Here is a 19,857-nt window from a genome sequence, read left to right on the forward strand (position 1 = left end):
AGCCTATCAATAAGATTATTTTCGTATTTGTTTTCAACCAGTGTTCCCGCTCTAAATATACAATGAATATGATTCTTTGGGCGTTACATAAACAGCAATCATTATATTTCGGTAGAAGATTATTCATTAGTAGGTAAGAAATGTATATAAATCTAATATTACATAAACATTTAAATTGAATATCATCTTTTCATCGCTGCTCTTCATTGCAGTGGCGAAATACTTCTTTTTTTTAAGTTATTCGTTATTAAATAAAAATAGCTTTCAGAAATGATCGAAAACACGATTCAAACAATGACTTATATGAAAATACAATTCACTTTTAAAAACTAATGATTTTAAGTAATATTACCTCAAATGGTATGCCATGCCTGGCAAAATATGGTCCTATCGCAAACATTAGGTTATTTCCTAATTTTGAATGTTTTGATCTGCTGAGATTTTGTTCAAACACACTATCACAGTCGAAATATAAAGTAATATGTCTCCTTTTTACACTAAAAGCTAATTGGTGCCATTTTCCATCAGCTATTGGAATGTCGAATAATGGCGATTTCTCACCCGGAAGATCATTTTGATCGGAATACTGGAAAAGTGTTTGGTCGCCATATTTTATAGCAAGTTTTTGATTACCCATGATATCACTAAGTGTCAATAAATATCCTGATAATCCTTTATTAATTTTTAAATAAAACAAAATGGAAAAATCTTTAGGAAAATCTAAATGAAATACTGATGAAAGAGGTGAGTATAAATTAGCTATTGTTGTAATGTTGTAAGCGGTATGCCGCTCTGAGTCAATTGTTACTCCTAGAGGTAGTTTATAAACTCCAAATATCTCCAAAAAATCTGTTATCCCTGTAAAATAAATGAATTAGTATTATTAAAACTGTATACATACTGAATATATGCAATAATACAGAGCGCATTTTTCTGTCTCAAAATATTTTATATCCTTTAAACTGTAAACAAATAAAATTGAAAATGGAAATGGGGAATATGCTAAAGAGACAACATCCCGAAGACTGATTTTTTTTTTTTTTTTTTTTTTGGTTCGCCAATGTCTGCTTTGTGCGAATATGTCTGTTCAACATTTTTAATCTTTAAGTAACGCTGCGTTATTATTATACCAATTATCTCTTCATATTTGTTATCTATAAATCAGGGTATTGAATTGATAAACACTTTAATTTGAAAGTGTAATGTTGAAAATGATTGTATTCAACTTTTAATTATTTCACAACGAGGTTCTAGGTTTTATGGGACCAAACTTTATTTCCTGAAAAAGGAAGCTATTAATGTCAACATATAGATTAGTTTAGTACTCACGGCAAATAAAATTTAGTTGTCGTATAAGCATGCGATAACTTAGGTTTATTTAATCAGTCGACAGGTTTTTTTTTTCAGATTTCAGTTTGATTATAGATTGAGCATGAAGGTTATATTCTGTCTTTAGATAATTTAATACCTGAACATGGAAAAGTATTGCACTGCCTTGTATCCACATTTGTGCCATCACAAGAGCTCTCTTTCTTTGAACATGCTCGCTTTCGCTCTTGTTGTCCAGTGTTACAGGATTTACTGCAGGATGACCACTCTGACCATTCATTCCATCCTAGAAGATTATAAATTTAGTCAATATAAAATAAGGCGATGTGATATCATTAAGGATGAGACAACTATCCATTTAAGTTCAAATGATATGGATGTAACCAAAACCTAAAGGTAATTTTATGTCCTTCAACAATGAGCAAAACTCGTATCGTATATATATATATATGTGACAGACAGTAACCAACGAAAAAAAAACAGAATTGCAGACTCCTTATTTAGGACAGGCACATAAAAAATGTGGCGGAGTTTTAACATGTGTGTAGGCGCTGAAGTCCACTTAACATGGGACGGTGGTATAACATACACAACATAAGACTAAACTGTAAAATTCAATTGAAATGGCTAAACAGACTGGCATGAAGCATAACAACTCTTTAGTCAATTTAATGTTTTTAATGTTAACAAAAGGACAACATATGTGTAATGTGCACTAAGTATTTTGACGATTTCATTAGTTTTATTTCTATTTTTATATATTTTGAAGCGAAAAGCTTTACTTTAACTTTATCTATCTAGGTCTACCGAACTAAACACAATTTTATGAACTTTTTTAAGATGTACATAACATTGGTTCACAATCTATTGTATCACTAAGTTTAATGAACTAAAAATGTCAAAATAGAATGCACTTTAATCATGTAGTTCATATAAATAATAGTACATCATTTAAAAGAATTAACTTTGCATTGGTCTGAGTGTCATGCTAGGTTCATGCAAGGGTAGTTACATACGTATCGAATAAATGCGATGCCAGCTGAGCAGATATTTTCTTTTAAATCAACTGATGCATAATTTGATATTTAAAATAAGTAACAGAAGAATTATGCTGACTTAATATTAATAAAATCCTCGTCCTTTGGTCTCAGACGCTGGTGGATATTTGTTTCATTGGTGATCGTATCACAACTCTTATGTGAGCACCTGATATCACCTGAGATCACCCCCAGTTTTTTAGTGGTGTTCATGCTGCTTAGTCTTTGGTTTTCTATGGTGTGTCTTCTGTACTATTATTTGTCTGTTTGTCTTTTTATTTTTAGCCATGTCGTTGTCAGTTTATTTTCAATCTATGAGTTTGACTGACCCTCTGGTATCTTTCGTCCCTCTTTTATGTTTTTACTTTGTCTTTCAAATAAATATGCAGTTAATATCATCACTTAAAGTTCATGTAAAAAAAAAAGAGAAAAATGTACACCCTTATTCTTAAAAATGAGAAAAATTTTAATTATGTAAAGTTGTAAAATAATAGTTATTTCACGAAATGCGACTATCATGACTATGTATATGTGTTCTTTAATAGCCATCATAACTTCTTATTTACCTAACCACAATCGCCTTCCATACCGAATGTCAATGGGGTGCTTTAATACGGGTGTCAATTTATGTTATTTAGGTACAATCTTAATCTGATAAAAATATATGAGATCTATCATGTCATGATGAATAATCAATTAATACATTACTCGGTGTAAGTTTAAATGTCTACTGTTTCTAATTAATTCATTACTCAGTGTAAGTTCAAATGTCTACTTTTTTTTTACTTTTATAAATCATTATGTCAGGACAATCATTGTTTTTAAGAGTTTATTTTGTAATTGTATAAATTATTTGACACGGATTGGGATAGACCATCACATTGTAGGATTATGACTCCGTCAAATGTCACTGATGTCACTGATTGCAACATACGATTTTATGAATATGCCTTCGTCAATTATCTCATCATAAACATGCATGAAATATTTGTCACTGGACGTTAAGCAACCAACAATCAATCAATCGTCAATTGACACTGATGTGCCTGACATTGATTGATACCATGACCACATTGTAGGATTAAGCCTTCGTCGATTGACATGGATCGGCACGTCATATTGTAGGATAAGGCCTATATTGATTGACATGAACATCTATCAGGATGATGCCTTGGAATTATTTCTTGATTTTCATGATTTGTTTTGCAGAGAAAAATTACAGAGGGATGTATTGTTTTTATGTTTCATTGCAGTAAAATTTAATATAAGAGAAACATAAGGCTTTAACTTATGTACTTTTCCGTCGCTACAATGTACCAAAGGATTAATTTCATCAGTCAACACCATTTATACGGATTTTGATAGGAATGAGGTATAATTTCATGACATCTACCCACATACAACATAGTATATATAATTTTGATGTATGTATAACGTTCATTTCTCATTTATCTTTTGGTGTATCATATAACTTAGAAAACCCATATCATAACAACGTGCAGTTTTAAATACTTGAATTTTACCTAGAAATATGAATATGTTTTGTCTTTTGCATATGTAGTTTTATCCTATCTTTGTCATTCAACTATTTTTAATTTAAAGGTTGTTATCTTTTAACACAAAACAATCCCGAATTTAACTGCTGTAATTAGAAAAAAAAACAGAAAGGAAACGTAAACTGAATAATTCTAAATTAACAAGTTGTTCTATGAGCTATTGCTTTATCATGATACCCACGCTTTAGATTTCGCTAAACACGAAAAATATCAAAATACAACGCATGGTATAGGTTTTTTTCCACATTTTGACACTTTGATATTTACATTTTCTAAGATTCGTCATAGGTTTGACCCTATTAACGAAAGACATACAGAATAAGAATAGAATACCATACCTCTTTATAAAAAGTATTTCATCATTTTCAAGGTACATTCTATATAAAATATAATTTGTGAAGAAGATTATCTGTTTTAGGTTCGGGTTTTTACTAATAGGTAAATTCATTACATGAGAAATTCAAAAGATCGTACATTAGACTGAACAACTGTTAATCATCGTAAAGTAACAGACATAAAAGTCATATTTCTATAGAGACTGTTTGCGTTTATGCCCCTTTTTGTGTTTCTTGTAACAAATGACGTGACTCTGTGCGTTACACCCCGTCATTGTGTTAATGTCATTTTTACTATTGTGCTTCGTCTATATGCCTTTTTTGTGTTTCTTTGTTACGTATTTGTTAGTTTTTATAGTGATTAAGATTATACACAATGTTGACTGCTATACCCCAATTTTTGACATTTTTTACCTATTACGTCTGTTAGTTTTGTTCACTTATAATTGTCAATATAATGGAATTGTATGCGACTGTCGTATAAGTGAGGGGTTTCGCTAACTATAAGACCATGTTTAATCCACCATTTTCTACATAAGAAAATGCCTATACCAAGTCAGGAATATGATAATTGTTATCCATTCGTTTAATGTCTTTGAGCTTATAATTTTGCCATTTGATTAGGGACTTTCCGTATTGAATTTTCCTCGGCGTTTGGTATGTTTGTGATTTTACTATTTGAACTATTAAAGACCGGTCTATTTAAGTACAGTACACCTCCTCCTTCTATAACCTTGATTGTGGATTTGATTGTATATTTCACTTTTACAATTAACCAATTACATAAAACATTAACTTAGATATGGCATTTCCTCTATATGTTGTTTATTCTTTACCCTAGACTACATTTGACTAATTTATTTTTTTCTTATTTTCAATTCGTCACCGCCATCCTGTTTTATTTCATTAAATATTGACAAAACGGCTAAATCATTTAAAACTTAAATTTCTGTTTATCATTTAAATTAAATTTGTGCAAACAACCGTCTCGTCCTGATTTATTTACATGTTAAATTGCAGCAATTATTCCGAAATTTCATCGTTTTCATACATTTTATTTCACATAAAATTCAACTTGCAAGTGAAAATACTCTTCTAATAAATTACAATTATAGAACACTTGCGGAAAAAGTGCAGTGAAAATTAATACCCTTTAAATAAAATTTCTTTAAAAATGTTTTTTACGATGTAAAATATTGCTCGGGTAGAAAGAATTAAGATTCCTCAAGAGATAAAGAACTCTTCTTGACTCCGATAACGATTTATAAATGTTAATAGCGATACAAATTTGAGATGCTTATTTAATTTCTGACAAAGAGCAAAACTGCTATCAAACATCTATGTCTTATTATCATTTATTTTATATAAATTTGAATATTATAAAATGCGACTTTTGTAACGAGAAAATATTATTAATATTAATGTACATTTGCGAATCGTAAGACCTAATTTATACGAGTTCTGAAAATTCAACAACTGTTTCGTAGGCTAGCGAAGCTATCATGATTCAGTTGATTTTCGAGAAAAATTTCCAAAACCTTTTCATAACGAATATTATGCATTATTTTGGAAGCAAGGTTTCTCTTAAACGTGTGAATTATTATGTAAGTAAGCAATTTGTGCAGTGATGTTTCAGTTTTATTAAGGACTTGAATCAGTCATTCTAAGAGGACAAAGAGTAACGATACAATGTGGTTAGTTTAAAAGTTCGTAGATGGATGTTTTTAATTTTGCCGTATACTACAAATTAAATGTGCAAAAAACAAGGCGATTTGCTGGGGGGATACTGTATTTAACAACAAAAGTTAAGAAAAATAGCATCCAAACTTTAATACGTCCCTTTTTTTAATGATTCAATTAATTTAAAAATTAAAATTATTTCAAAAGTATCATGCTAATACAACACAAAATGGCGGCTCTCCTATGTCACCAAAGTCACGTGATGTCTAACTTAATTGGATATGTGGCATGAAAAGTTGGAGAAAAAATAATCCCCTACAGCATACCATCTCGACCTTCCACCTGCTCTTATTCTGTCACCTATATATGACTGTAGATGTCATGATCATATTCAGACCAAGACCAAGACTCTCTTTGCCCCTCAAAAGAAAAGTTGAGGTTTATTGATTTAGTACTTACTAAATGATACGGTTATTTATTTTGTATGATAGCTTTGACATAAGAACCCTTAATGACGCCCCTCTCATTAATATGATAGTTTAATAACCAGAGTCAATACGTAAACGACATCTATATATAGAGATGAACACTAAACCTGACAAACTCGTCACTGGAGGTCTGTTGGGTACTAAAACTGACAAACTCGTCACTGGAGGTCTGTTGGGTACTGGGTTTTGTTTCAATATGTAGAAATTCTACACTCATCCTATTGTTATTGTGCATTTTTGTCAGTTGAAGAAAACTCGTGACATCTTTATCGTGGGAAATCAACATTATAGTACAACAAGATTCAGTTTCTAATAGTTGTTTTCACGCGAGGCAAGCTGGAATTTTACTTTTTTTTTACAAGTAACGAAATTTACCTTAAAAACTAAAAGGAAACGAACTTAATCGTGTATATGTTAATATAATTGCCAATAAGACAACTATTTACCAAGAGTCCAGAGTCCAAATGACTATTTTATTTGGGTATCATGTTAGTATGTGTTTCGGGTTCACATCATTTCACGCTTAACCGTACGGCGTGAATTCGAAACGAACGCGAACGCGTCAAAGGGAAATAAAGACACGGTTGAATGTCTGAGCTTTTTTTAAGAAACAAAGTAAATGAAAACTTAAATTTCTTATCAGTAAGTGTACATTAATATACTCCGATAATGTCTTTGGTTAACTTATTATTTAAAGGAAATTAATGCAGTTCAGAGTTATTGTTCGGAGTGCAGTATGACAGTCTTTTAAGTGTGCACTTAATTCCACTTTTCTGTTACATAAAGTGTTTTAAAAAGTAATTTCAACAAGGAAAGCTATCGGTAGATAAACAAACTTCTAAAAAGAACAATTTTATCGATAACCTTTGAAATTGTTTGAATACCGTTAAATAGTACTGTATTAATTTTTGTCCTCATTCAAATATTTACCAATTGAGAAAACTGTCGGAAGATCTTCAACATTTTTATTGAATTGATAAGATTGTCATTTAACTCAAAGAAATCTTTTCAAAAAGCTAATACATTTTCCAATTTAACTCTTATCACCGCATAAAAAATAACACTAAACAATCCATTATATTTAAGTATACTTAAGAGTTTTATTCATGCTGTGTAAGCCTATATAAAAAGAAAATCATATATCCTTATGACTTTTCTCGCCTCCATTCGAAAAGATCGATGATGCGTTCATAACGATACCAACTGACGGGTGGGCCTTTAACGTAATACGTTGGCTTGCAGCGCTTTCATTCTCTCAATCATAATTTTGTCGCCAATTCACACCACCATCTTATTAAATTCGTCTGATAGATTATTAAGAGTAATATTACATGAACTAAACTATTATTAATATTTAGTGTTAAGCTAGTCTGGGAAGGGATTAAACGTAGCAAATTAGGCATTACGAAAAACCAAAAATATGTCCGCGTTATGATATTTATATTTTGGTACATTACCTGAAGCAGAGCTTAAAGATCAGTCAAAAGTATCTAAATATGCGGATTTTTAACTATGGTGAAATAAATCAGACCACAGTTGTTTTGTTAAATATATATGCCTTTTACGACATGACGTAGTTACCAATGAGTATCGTGCAGTATCGTACAAGATGACGTTAAGATCCGATAGCTAGATAACTTGTTTTTTTTTTTATTTTCCAGCAGACTTTTCACGAATTAACAATATGAAGAACAACAGTAAAACAGTGTTCATCTCATAAATTTGTCTGATGATATCCTGTTGATATTGTTGTTCCAAACGCATTCTACTTTTCCACGGTTTTAAACTTGTAAGCATGCACGTTCTCCTGAAGAACTCGGAATTTGGCAAGAATCACAATTAATTGAGATTTCAGTATTTCACATCTGAAACTATTTTTTTCTATAGTGAACGTTTTCTTTTGAAGTTGTATCTTTGATATATCTCATTCTGGTATCTTAATAGGCGTCATCAATAAGATATTTTTGCCATATCATCAAAATTATGTTTAAGTTAACTACTGTCTTTATAATACCTTTTTCGAAAAGTATAACTGAATTTAGTATGAATTTGCTTTTGAAATTAGAAATCAATATTTGTGATCAAGATTTAAGATTACAGATACTAGTTATGTAAATATAAAAATAAAATGCTCCGTAGGGCGCAGCTTGATACGACCACAGAGGTCGAACCATGAACAGTTAAATTGGACATTTACCTTTTATGGTCCAATATCTAAAATCTAAGTACATGGTTAGATTCAGCATATCAAAGAACCCCAAGAATTCAATTTTTGATGAAATCAAATAAAGTTGAATTTTGGACCCTATAGACCTCAATGTGGACCAATTTGATAACGGGGCCAAACTTTCAAAAATATAATAATTGGTTAGATTCAGCATACCAAAGAACCCCATTGATTCAATTTTTGTTGAAATCAAACAAAGTTCCTTTAAAGAAAACCGCTACATATCTTCCAGTTTTACAGCTATCCCTTTTTCTAAATCTTACTGAGAAACGCGAATGACTTTTCGGAGAAGGATGGTTTTAACTTAACTAAATATTTTCAGTTATTGTTCTGAATGGATTTTCTTTTTATCATAAATTCCCCTATTACACTGTCAAGCTGTTTCATTAAAGAAGTTTATATAGTTAAATAGCCTCGATTTAAATCTTATAAAAACGTATGAAATATTTGTATCATTACTGTGCTATGATTGATTTCTATCAATGACCGTCTCACATCATTCAAAGTTTTTGTCTGGTCTGCCAGTTTTATTTATCAATTTTCACTTCAAATTCTCGCTTGTTTAAATTTATGCAAATTAGAAATAAATTGTTAAGCATGTCTTCATTTTTCTGAAGATAACTCGAAGTGTTTTCTTTGATCATTTTTAATTTGATATTAGATTTGAATTATATAAGATTTAGATAAATTGTTTTGCTATATTTATTTACACATAAATGAAAGCGTGAAAAATGTAAGAAGACTCTTGCAGTTGGCGGATGAATACATCAAAGAAGACCGTAGCAATAGTTTACTTAAGAGTAATTCGACACGCGTCTGTCGTGAATTCTAATTAATACATGAACGTTTATTGATTGTGAATCACTTCGCAAGAGTTAAGTACTTTATAAAATTAAATGACGTTTTTGATTTTTGATTAATATTTACCATATTTCATCACCTTTTAAACTATGTTACGGTTTAATCCGGAAGATAAATAAAACTGAAGATGATTAATCATACACTGAAAGAGTCAATAATACGGGAGTTAAACGTTGACGCCGAGTTAAAGCTGGAAAATGAACAATGAATAAAACATATTTTAAAATATAATAAGAACCCCGGATCTATACAGTGGTTGCAACGAATACATTGCGGGAAGTGAACTTTAAATGGGTATATATAAACGATTTTACTTCAATGTTGTTGACTATCCCAAATATAATGAAATTAGGTCTAATGAAAAGTCCTAAAACTTACCCGTTTCTGTCCGAGGGGGATTTAAAGGGGGCCGGCAGGGGGCCTGATCTCCTCCTTTATTTAGGAAACATTTGGTTGCCTATATTGGGAATTACTGAAGCATGACTGGAGCGGTCCTCCTCTTAGGCAATCAGTGGGCTCCTACTTTTCTGGATCCGCCATTGTCCGTCTTCGGGGTTAAGAACTTATTTTCTTGAGGAATGGTGGTTCTTTTTACGCCCCCCCCCCCCCCCCCCCCCCCGTATTCATATTTATTTTAAGATTTTGGTTGACTATGTTTTGAGGTTGCTGTCTTATTGTGATTTTGGTCAGACGTTCACTTGGTCTTTCATAAAGAAACTTTATACACAACTCTTTTAAATCAATAACACTCTCAAAAACTATAATACTATATCTTTATGATAGTTTAGTAGAGGTATGATGGCTCTTCATACATGTACATGAATAGTTCTTTCTTCGCACATGTTGCTCAACAGAATATCGGAATAATGATTTTTAATGTGAGCAAACCATATAAAATGTAGTTAAAAGGACTCTTCGAGTTAGTATATTGAACCAACTAAAACCGACTATACGGAATGGTTTTTTTTCTCATTGTTGAAGTTCGTGCAGTTGCCTATAATTGCTTACGTCCACTTCGTTTGAAATTTGATGGATAGTTGTCTCATTGGTAATCATACCATACTGTCTTCTGATTTTAAGAAAGAATGGACTGAAAGTCTGCTTAGCTACATTTTCGATGATAACCAGAGTTTGTTGCGATATTTGAGTGTTCATTTACTATTTAAGATATAATTTTTGATAATATTTTCAAAAGCGAACACCAAAACGTTGGGTTTGGTTAAAAAAAGCACCTACCAATGTTAATTAATTCAACCAATTACATATATTGTTACCACAGTCCTGTAGCCGGATTCTTGATCAGCGAATTGCGAAATACCTCTGTATCGAGATCTCGGAAGTGATCGAACGTCAAATATTACAGTAGGATTGTTTAATAATCCAATCTTTACATAAATATTTGTTTACAAATGACAACTTGTCTCGAATTATAGTTATGATATTGTTTAAATATTTACAAAACTTAAATCAATAAGGGAGCATTACTCTGCAGACGACAGTGGGATTTACTGCTGTCCTGTCAGGGAGATCAAAGAATATTTTGTGTACTCGGGATGTTCCAGAATCAATCTGTTATAATTCACATATTGGTGTGAATTTCAACAATGTGATCTCGTGAACTTTCAAAGAGTCTTGTATATATATATATATAAGATTTATTTCATAATTAAATAAGATATTATTTACAAAATTCTACCGTACTTTGGACCAAGATGGCTTTTTGTTCAAACGTTCATATTTTGTATAGATTAGTATTTTTTTTAACATCATCAGTCCTCATAAATAGTTGTCTATAATTGTCTTCTGAGCATAAGGGAAAATGTGATTTGGTAGGCGGTATTCCAATTGGTACTACTTGTGCAACTTATAATACATGACCCGTGTAAATATCAATTCATCACTATGAGAAAAATGTTTTTTTCTATTTTCAAATAACAAAAAAAAAAAGTTTTCTCTCTTCTCTTTAATACAATTTGTTAGTTCGAAGCAATACTTTTAGCGTCACTATTGGGATTTAAAGTCAACATATGTTATGATGGTATGATACTAAACCCCTCACGGGGAGTATTGTGCCTGATATTCATATGATGAAGACATAGACTAATTTTTCAATCAGTTTAATTGAGGTCGGGAGCTGGCATGTCAGTTAACTGCTAGTATTTTGATGTTATTTATGTATTATTGTCATTTTGTTTATTTTCTTTGGTTACATCTTCTGACATCAGACTCGGATTTCTCTAGAACTGAATTTTAATTTGCGTATTGTTATGCGTTTACTTTCTGCATTGGCTAGAGGTATAGGGGGAGGGTTGAGATCTCACAAACATGTTTAACCCCGCCGCATTTTTGCGCCTGTCCCAAGTCAGGAGCCTCTGGCCTTTGTTAGTCTTGTATCATTTTAACTTTTAGTTTCTTGTGTACAATTTGGAGTTTAGTATGGTGTTCATTATCACTGAACCAGTATATATTTGTTTAGGGGCCAACTGAAGGACGCCTCCGGGTGCGAGAATTTCTCGTTTCATTGAAGACCTGTTGGTGACCTTCTGCTGTTGTCTGCTCTATGGTCGGGTTGTTGTCTCTTTGGCACATTCCCCATTTCCATTCTCAATTTTATACTACGAAAAGTCATCGGTTTTTGGTCTAATCCAATGTTGACTGGACTGTCGTGGAGAAATAGCATGATGATAAATTTGTTGAATTACCCTAATGAACAATAAAGTGTTAAACCGGTCCTGATATGGAACGGCTAATAATGACGTCTGTATATAAGTGTATCAAATTTTAGTTTGCCTTTATGTCAGACACAATTACCATTTACCGAAAAAATTATATCAAAGAATTGTACTCTAATATAATTCCAAAATATAATTGAATCCATCTTCTGAAATAACAGTGAATTGATCGATTATATTTTGTAAACAAAAACAGAAAGGGGGGTTTGCAGTCTTGACACTCATCACTGTGGAATGAAAGGGAGTAAATTAATCTCCTTCGAAATGCATTGTTGGGGATACTTGAGCATTCATTTTGACAAATTGGAAACTTTTATAGTTGATACAGCCTATTAAAGTCAAATGAAGACAAAACACGGCGTGAAACTGTGATGGAATAGACGGGTAAGGATTGTTAAAGTGGAGATGTATAGTCGATTTAACACCGCCCTATAATTACTCCGTAACTCTAGGATAGTTATTAACTGCGGACTATTGGTATTAACCGCAGAACATGGTTATTAACTGCGGTCCTTTGTTGTGCATTATTCAAAATACTAGTTTCCCGAAGAATTTTTTTATAAAAGTTTTCATAGTTATACACTTTATCGAACAAAAAAGGACGTCCAATACCAGCAATTAATTACACCCAGGCGATTTATTTCCAATTTATTTCAAATAAAAATCGTTCAGTAACTACCGCTTTTATAAAATCATATGTTATTATATCAAACATAAACTGTTCTGTGGAATTTTAAATCATGAAGAAATCGTCTTAAATTGTCGCGCGTTGCACCCTTGGGTATCTTATTTTTATGTTTTAGAATTCTTCAGAAAAGCAGACAAAAAATAGATGATAAAAGCGTTTTCCAAGGGAGTCCATTTTGGTTGTCTCGTGTTCGTTTCGAGTATCAATATTATCTTAATATATCTATTCAACCTTTTGTATAATTTAACAGATTGAAAGAATAACATATAATTCAATTTTAAGCTTTACAAATTTGGTAGCCAATTGTTATATTGGATTTGAAAAAGACTTTAAATTATAATGAATACAAATTTTAAAAAATGCAGGGCGCATCTTGATACGACTGCAGAGAATGAACCCTGAACAGTTTGGGCAAGTATGGACACAGCATTTAAGCTTGATTTTTGAAGTATCCGCAAATATTGTACTGCTACACCACTTTCCTATATTACGGATAGGGTTGTGCGCCGCTTACAAATTCAACTCCAACACAATATGCATGTACCTTTCCAAAGTCAGGAGCCTGTTATTCAGTGGTTGTTTATTGGTGGTTTTTTAATATATCGGCTAAATACAACGTAAAAAGATAGAAGAACTAGACACGATTTGGTCAATATATATATATCTATTTCTCACATGATTTATTTAACATGCTTAAACAAATTTTGAAAAGTCATACTATTTACGATAAAAAAAAAATCCAAATGGTCTGCAGTTCTGTTACATTACGGATGAAGACACTATTTTGAGACATAACTAAAACATTATTTTGCCAATTTTGCCTCAAAGAACTTTTTTCAAAGACTGTTTTCAGAAAAATGCAAAACAAATGTCGTTTTATGAACAAGCTTTTGATACATTACGTGAATAGATGAAACTAAAGTTTACAACTTAGTTAATTCAATTAGTAAATTAAAACAATTGACAAAATCTTGCATCCCCGCACTGTAAGATGCCCAAAATAGAGAAAAGTACAAATTTAAAAAAAGATTGAGACTTTTATATGTCTGTAACTGAAAAAAATACAAGTTTTATAATGCAATAATGACTTCTTCTGTCATGTCGCATAATATTTTTTTATATAACCTCCTTGATCAAATGTACATGAATATAGCTCTTTTTTCAAAAAAAAATGAAATTAATAATTGCTTGGAATTTTTTGTATCATATCATTACGCCCAAAAATCTAAGTAAATATTTACATGTACCTAATTTCAAATGCTATTATAAAATAACGATAAATAATTGTCCTCCGTTTATGCGTATTTTTATAAAAATATAATACAATTCATTCATGTTGTTTTCTTCTTTTTCAATACTTCTTTCAGAATTTTTAACAAGTATTATTTGTATCAATAAATAGTCAACCCATGCATCCCCGTTTGCGATTCTAAATTTACATCGTACAGATAGAGCAAAATGTAGCGCCTAACTTTGTTCATATTAAACAGCCTGTATAGTTAATACATTTTAGAAATAAACAATCATAATAAGAAAGAAAGAAAAACAAGAAAGCAAATTCAAAGTACTATATTTTATGCAGTCACATAGCTTTTATTTTTAAATCTAATAAGATACTATAGTACTTAATGCTGTAGTTTTTGAAAATCAATACGATAAAAAAAAAATTCGCGATACATAATAGTGTTGCCTGGACGAAACTATAATATATACTAATCAACAAAAGAAACGATACAAGTCTTTTTTTCAAATTTAAGATAAAGATTTCCGTTTATAGGACCAATATAGAAGGTAGTAATACTTAATCATTATGGAAATATAAATCCGTTTAAAAAAAATATTTTTTTGCTTTCGTGATGTTTTTTGACGATTTTTTTTGTTTTTTACAAAATTTACATAAAACGACAATTTGAAAAACAGAAGTTTCAACTAATGATGCCAACCTCTCATTTAAAGGTAAAGACAATGTTTGCCATCAATTTGTTTTTAAAAATCATACAGTTTCTTCGTTTATTTGTTTACCAAAGTTCGGCCCCACGAGAAATCGTTAAAATGTATACATTATCAACTGATTTACCATAATTAGTATGTGTAAAGTGATATTCAAAAAGCGGTCACAATCTTAAAACTAATCCGAAATGTTCCAAATTTACTGTGTGTTGTTTTCATATCCATAGCATTGATTTGAGACAAAAATAAAAAAAAAACTTTTTTTGCATTTTTTGAGATTTCAAAAAAACACTTTTTTTCCCAAAAATTTGAAAAAAAACAATATTTCATCCCATTAGTTACAACATGAAACACAACTTGATTAGCATATTGAATATTTTTAAACAAAGTTGAAATTTTATTTAGTACTTAGAAAATTACGTGTCGATTTTTTATTCAACTTTCCGCAAAACTTATTTGCACCCTATAGTCGTTTACAGGGAATTTAGATACTTTCCGACAAGTTTTGATTTTCATTATCACATGTGCATACATTGCAAATGAAAGCTTTTTAAAATAGTGTATTTCATTTTGTTTTATATTTAATACTTTTTGATAAATTTTATTTCAAAGTCGTGTATCGTTTCTTTTGTTGACTAGTATATGAAAACGAAGAGATGTTGTGATTCCCAATGAAATCCACCAGAGTTAAAATGAAGTGGTGGTAAGAAAAATAGGCCACCAGATGGCCCTCATCAATGAGAAAATACATATTGTAAAGTCGTCTATATATGTATAAAAGGCCCCATCATAAATTATTTAAAACAATTCAAACGATAAAATTAACGGTCTAATTTACAACGATGTAAATGTACAGGTCATTAACGCATACTATTTTGTTCTATCAAGATTGCAAAATTCAGGTCCAAGAACCACAACACAAGCCAAAAAATAACATTTTTATTTATTTTTACAAATAGTCGAAACGCAATTCATGTGCACTCTTAAATGGTACTACAAAAGTATACATTACACCCCAGTGATAAAATCTGACCAGTGTCAACAACTGATTATAGCCCTTAACCTTAATGGCAGGCCTAGTATTTAACCAATTGATTTTTTAAAATGTGTTGAAATGTTCATTCATGTTTTGTTTATGCTCTTCAATATACTATTTCTCATTCTTATAATTACTGAATGAAATACTTTGGACTTTTTTAACTGATTATAGATATGCTTTTTGTTATATGATCAGATCGTTTGTTTACATTTTTTTCTGTGATTCGGAACTTTGGGCGTAATATAATCTTTACTGTGAAAAAGAAATTCTTTAGCATATTTTAACATCTCGTAAAAGACGTATTTCAAAGTTCTTGTAAAAATTCATATCATTTATTTATACGTACGAAAATATAAAACATTTCCAAAATGTGCATATTACTATGAAGAGTCTCTCCGACGATTGTCGTATGTGGTTTATTGTATGTCAAGGAATTGAATTAATAACTTAGATATTTGGCCACCCCTTTTTTGTTTCAATTTGGTCCTAACTTGTTCTTAAATCAAGGAAATATGAAGTTTGATTTTACACGAATTGGATGTCGGCGATTATACGTACATTGTTAAAGACAATTTGGTGCTTTACTTGAAATTATTTCGAAATGAAGTTAATACAATTATTTTTGGCTATATGTTGCGTTTCGGACCAATTCCAGTCCCTTCGAAACGAATATATACACGTCCGTTTGGGAATGGTGTGTACTCCCGATAATTCAGTTTTTAAGTAGGAAAGTTTCACACAGAACTTTAAACAACACTTGCAAGAATTTTTTAGGGTTTATTGCCTTTCTTATTTCCACATGTTCCTCTAGCTGTTAAAATTCCTGGCCCTGATCTTGACAGACCCATTTTGCAGAGCCTGTTGTATAGAGTTTTTGTTAATATGTTCCTATCCTGAATATTTATGAGATGCTTTCAACCAAATAAAAGAGGGGTGCACGAAGCTTTGTTCTAGCTTTAAATAACATTGTCATTAAATGAAGCTAATTTCACTAAATATGAATTAATATTAATATTAATTATGCTTTTTTTCTGACATTTTTTTGTAGTTTCTTGAACTTTCAATAAAAAAAAAAATGGTGCACAAACAAATCACAATTTTTACAGTTATTTATGTGTATCTCACATTTTTGAGATACATTATAAAAATAATACCTTATCAGTTTTCTACTCTTATTTCAATTAATTTTTACTGGTGACTTTAAACATTATTTTCCCTTTTTTAATGTCTGTAAACCTAGACAGTCAAGGGTAATATAAGAGTAATAAATGAACCCTTAAATATAGAGATGTGTATTCTGAATCATTGCCGTTTTTTTACATGTTTTTTGTGTTTATACTTGCAAATAGTAGTTTTCATAGACAATTGGGAGTCTATGAATCTACATTCACCCTCCACTTTCCATATCCAGGACAGCCAGAATTCAGAGCTAAAGAGGCAGGGTCGATTTCCCCTGTATTTGTTTTACTCACAGGCTTAGAATCAGAAAGCTGTTAAAATTTACTGGAATTTTTAATCTTAAAGAGACTCATTGAATTGTTTAACTGTATTTCATTGGTTTCATAAAAACCTAGTTATTATTAATTTATCATTGCGAAACATTGTTGTTGTGGATAATTTTGATATTATATTACAGATTTTACTTGTTTTAGGATAATATGCCTTGAAAAGTCAACATAGACCAAAATGAAGGTTTACTTCTAATATATTTTTGTTTTTTGGTGTGTGCATCCTTCCTATTCATTTTTGGATTGAGAATACACCCAGAGTTGCAATTTTTTATCATCATATATTATATCAAATACTTATTAATGACTATTGTGTCCAGTGTTTGTACATAAGCGATAATTTTCTTAGAAATTAAAGAACACACACAAATAAAACTGTGAAACTAAGTATTTTAGCAAACATTTATCCAAAACAAAATGACCCATATTTGAAAAAAAAATATATTGAGGGGATATTGGTCGTATACTATTACCATTCTTATGAATCTTACCTATTTGCTTATAAACTTCATCTTCGGTATACCAAGTATCTTCCACAACGGCACCAAAGAAATCATCATACTTTGCAGAAAGACGATTTTTGTATACAGTCAAGAAAAAAATGTAACTTTCACCCGTTGAGACATCAGAATAGCACATTTTCTTGTCCCCAAAATTCCCTATCATGAATGTACTCAAATCATCTATACTAGTTGCTGTTTCTAACATATTTTTACCCTTGTATACTTGCTTTATTTTTATTTTTGATTCATATGTTTCTGATTTTGTTCTAATTTCTTTGAATGTTTGTAATACGGTACCGGATACCACAATTTCTGCAAGTGCAGTTCTATCATATACGGAAACTGGTGTCCACCCGTTCAGCAGATATATGCATCCTGATATTACACACGGCAACACAGATACTATCAAACATTTTAAAAATGCTTCAATTCCCACCATATCAGAAAAATTGATCAAATCTGACTTAAACTTTAAATAATTCTATTCAAAACTACACCATTTAAAACTGATATGAAATAAATTAGACGGTCATATTTCAAAATATAAATCTCTGTATGTATATAAAATAATGCTGTAGAGCTTCACATTTACTCCATGATAACATCTTTACTTTTGTAATATTTGTCAGAAATTGATTATGAGGTCAAATATAACTTTTAAGTGATAATAGTGCATTTCTTGTCCTCCCTTCTTCTCAGTTGACAGGATTTCAAATAAATGTAACTATTTTAAACACAATGCGGTTTGTTTTCTTTTACTAGTAGTAGTTAGTAAGTAATTTGTTACATGTTCCATCGTCTCACATAGTGAAAAAACACTGAATTCTATATGTATGTAATATAAAGCTAAATTTCCTATTCTACATGGATATACTAAACTAACGAATTCACCGTATTTTGTTACTTGTTCCACTTTAAAACTATTTCATATCGCCTTAAATTAGTAATAATAATTCCAACAGTTCACAATTTTTCGTAACATCAACGTTATTTGTCTCCATTATAATTACACTTAATTTCAATTTTAGAATCTATTGATTCTTAATCCTTATGAATGATAAGAACACTCAATTAATGATCTCATCTTCAATAGAAAAGAGGGTGGATCTTAACGCAGCCAATAGATAGCTTATTAGTCAAATACTTTTCTCTTTACGTTTAAACATCCTATTCCAAACACTCGAACCATTGTCAATTGCAGATAAAACGCAGATTCATTTATATTAAAATTATTCAAGCGAGTAAGCTTTTAGTTAAAGTTTGGCCTACACCCACTGCGGTAAAGGAATGCCCCTTTATGGAAGTTGACTGACAAATAGCTTGACCTATAGTCACTAGAATAGAAGACAGAGTGCGTATGAAGTCAGATTTAACAAAGAATCGTTTATACAATCTGATAATATTTGATACGTCCATGAAATATAACATTTTACATTTAAAGTACAACGTTATGAATACGTTCAAGATATGCAATACAGGCTCCTTTATCTTTATTATTATTTTTCATTCAGTGTTCTTTTCCGAAGAAAAAAATATGTAGTTAAAAGATACGAGTCAATTAAGAAATGTTTCTGCATTGTATCAAAGTTAATCGAATTATGCCATTCATAAAATAATGTACCAAGTAAGTCATTCATAAAAATGAAGACATTTGTGTGTAAATCAAAGTAAGCTATAGATATTCGAACTTCACGGAAACTAAGGCAAACCCGTATTTGCTTCGGATGTATATTAAGTATATTAGTCAGCTTCACTCAAGTTCGTCTTTTTTTCAATTAAGAAAAACTGTTGAAAACAAAAATAGAGCTGAAAATTCCTGTAAAAGAAGAAACATACTTAATCACACATCGTTTGAATACAGATAAACAATTTTTACAAATTCTTATTTTATTTCAAATATTCTATTTTGGATGGAAGACTTGCT

General features: G+C 30.7%; 1 protein-coding gene across 1 annotated transcript in view; it reads right to left on the reverse strand.

Moving 5' to 3' along the window:
- Positions 1 to 19,128, reverse strand: part of LOC143063482 (uncharacterized) — a 31,741-nt gene extending 12,613 nt beyond the window's left edge. Inside the window, exons 1-3 of the mRNA XM_076235661.1 lie at positions 17,922 to 19,128; positions 1,469 to 1,615; positions 353 to 858 (exon numbers count right to left, since the gene is read on the reverse strand). Coding sequence (XP_076091776.1) covers positions 353 to 858; positions 1,469 to 1,615; positions 17,922 to 18,372 — 1,104 coding nt within the window. The 5' untranslated portion in view covers positions 18,373 to 19,128. The remainder of the gene's footprint in view (positions 1 to 352; positions 859 to 1,468; positions 1,616 to 17,921) is intronic.
- Positions 19,129 to 19,857: the final 729 nt, after the last annotated feature.

Source organism: Mytilus galloprovincialis, chromosome 2, assembly GCF_965363235.1.
Source record: "Mytilus galloprovincialis chromosome 2, xbMytGall1.hap1.1, whole genome shotgun sequence".
NCBI lineage: Eukaryota > Metazoa > Mollusca > Bivalvia > Mytilida > Mytilidae > Mytilus > Mytilus galloprovincialis.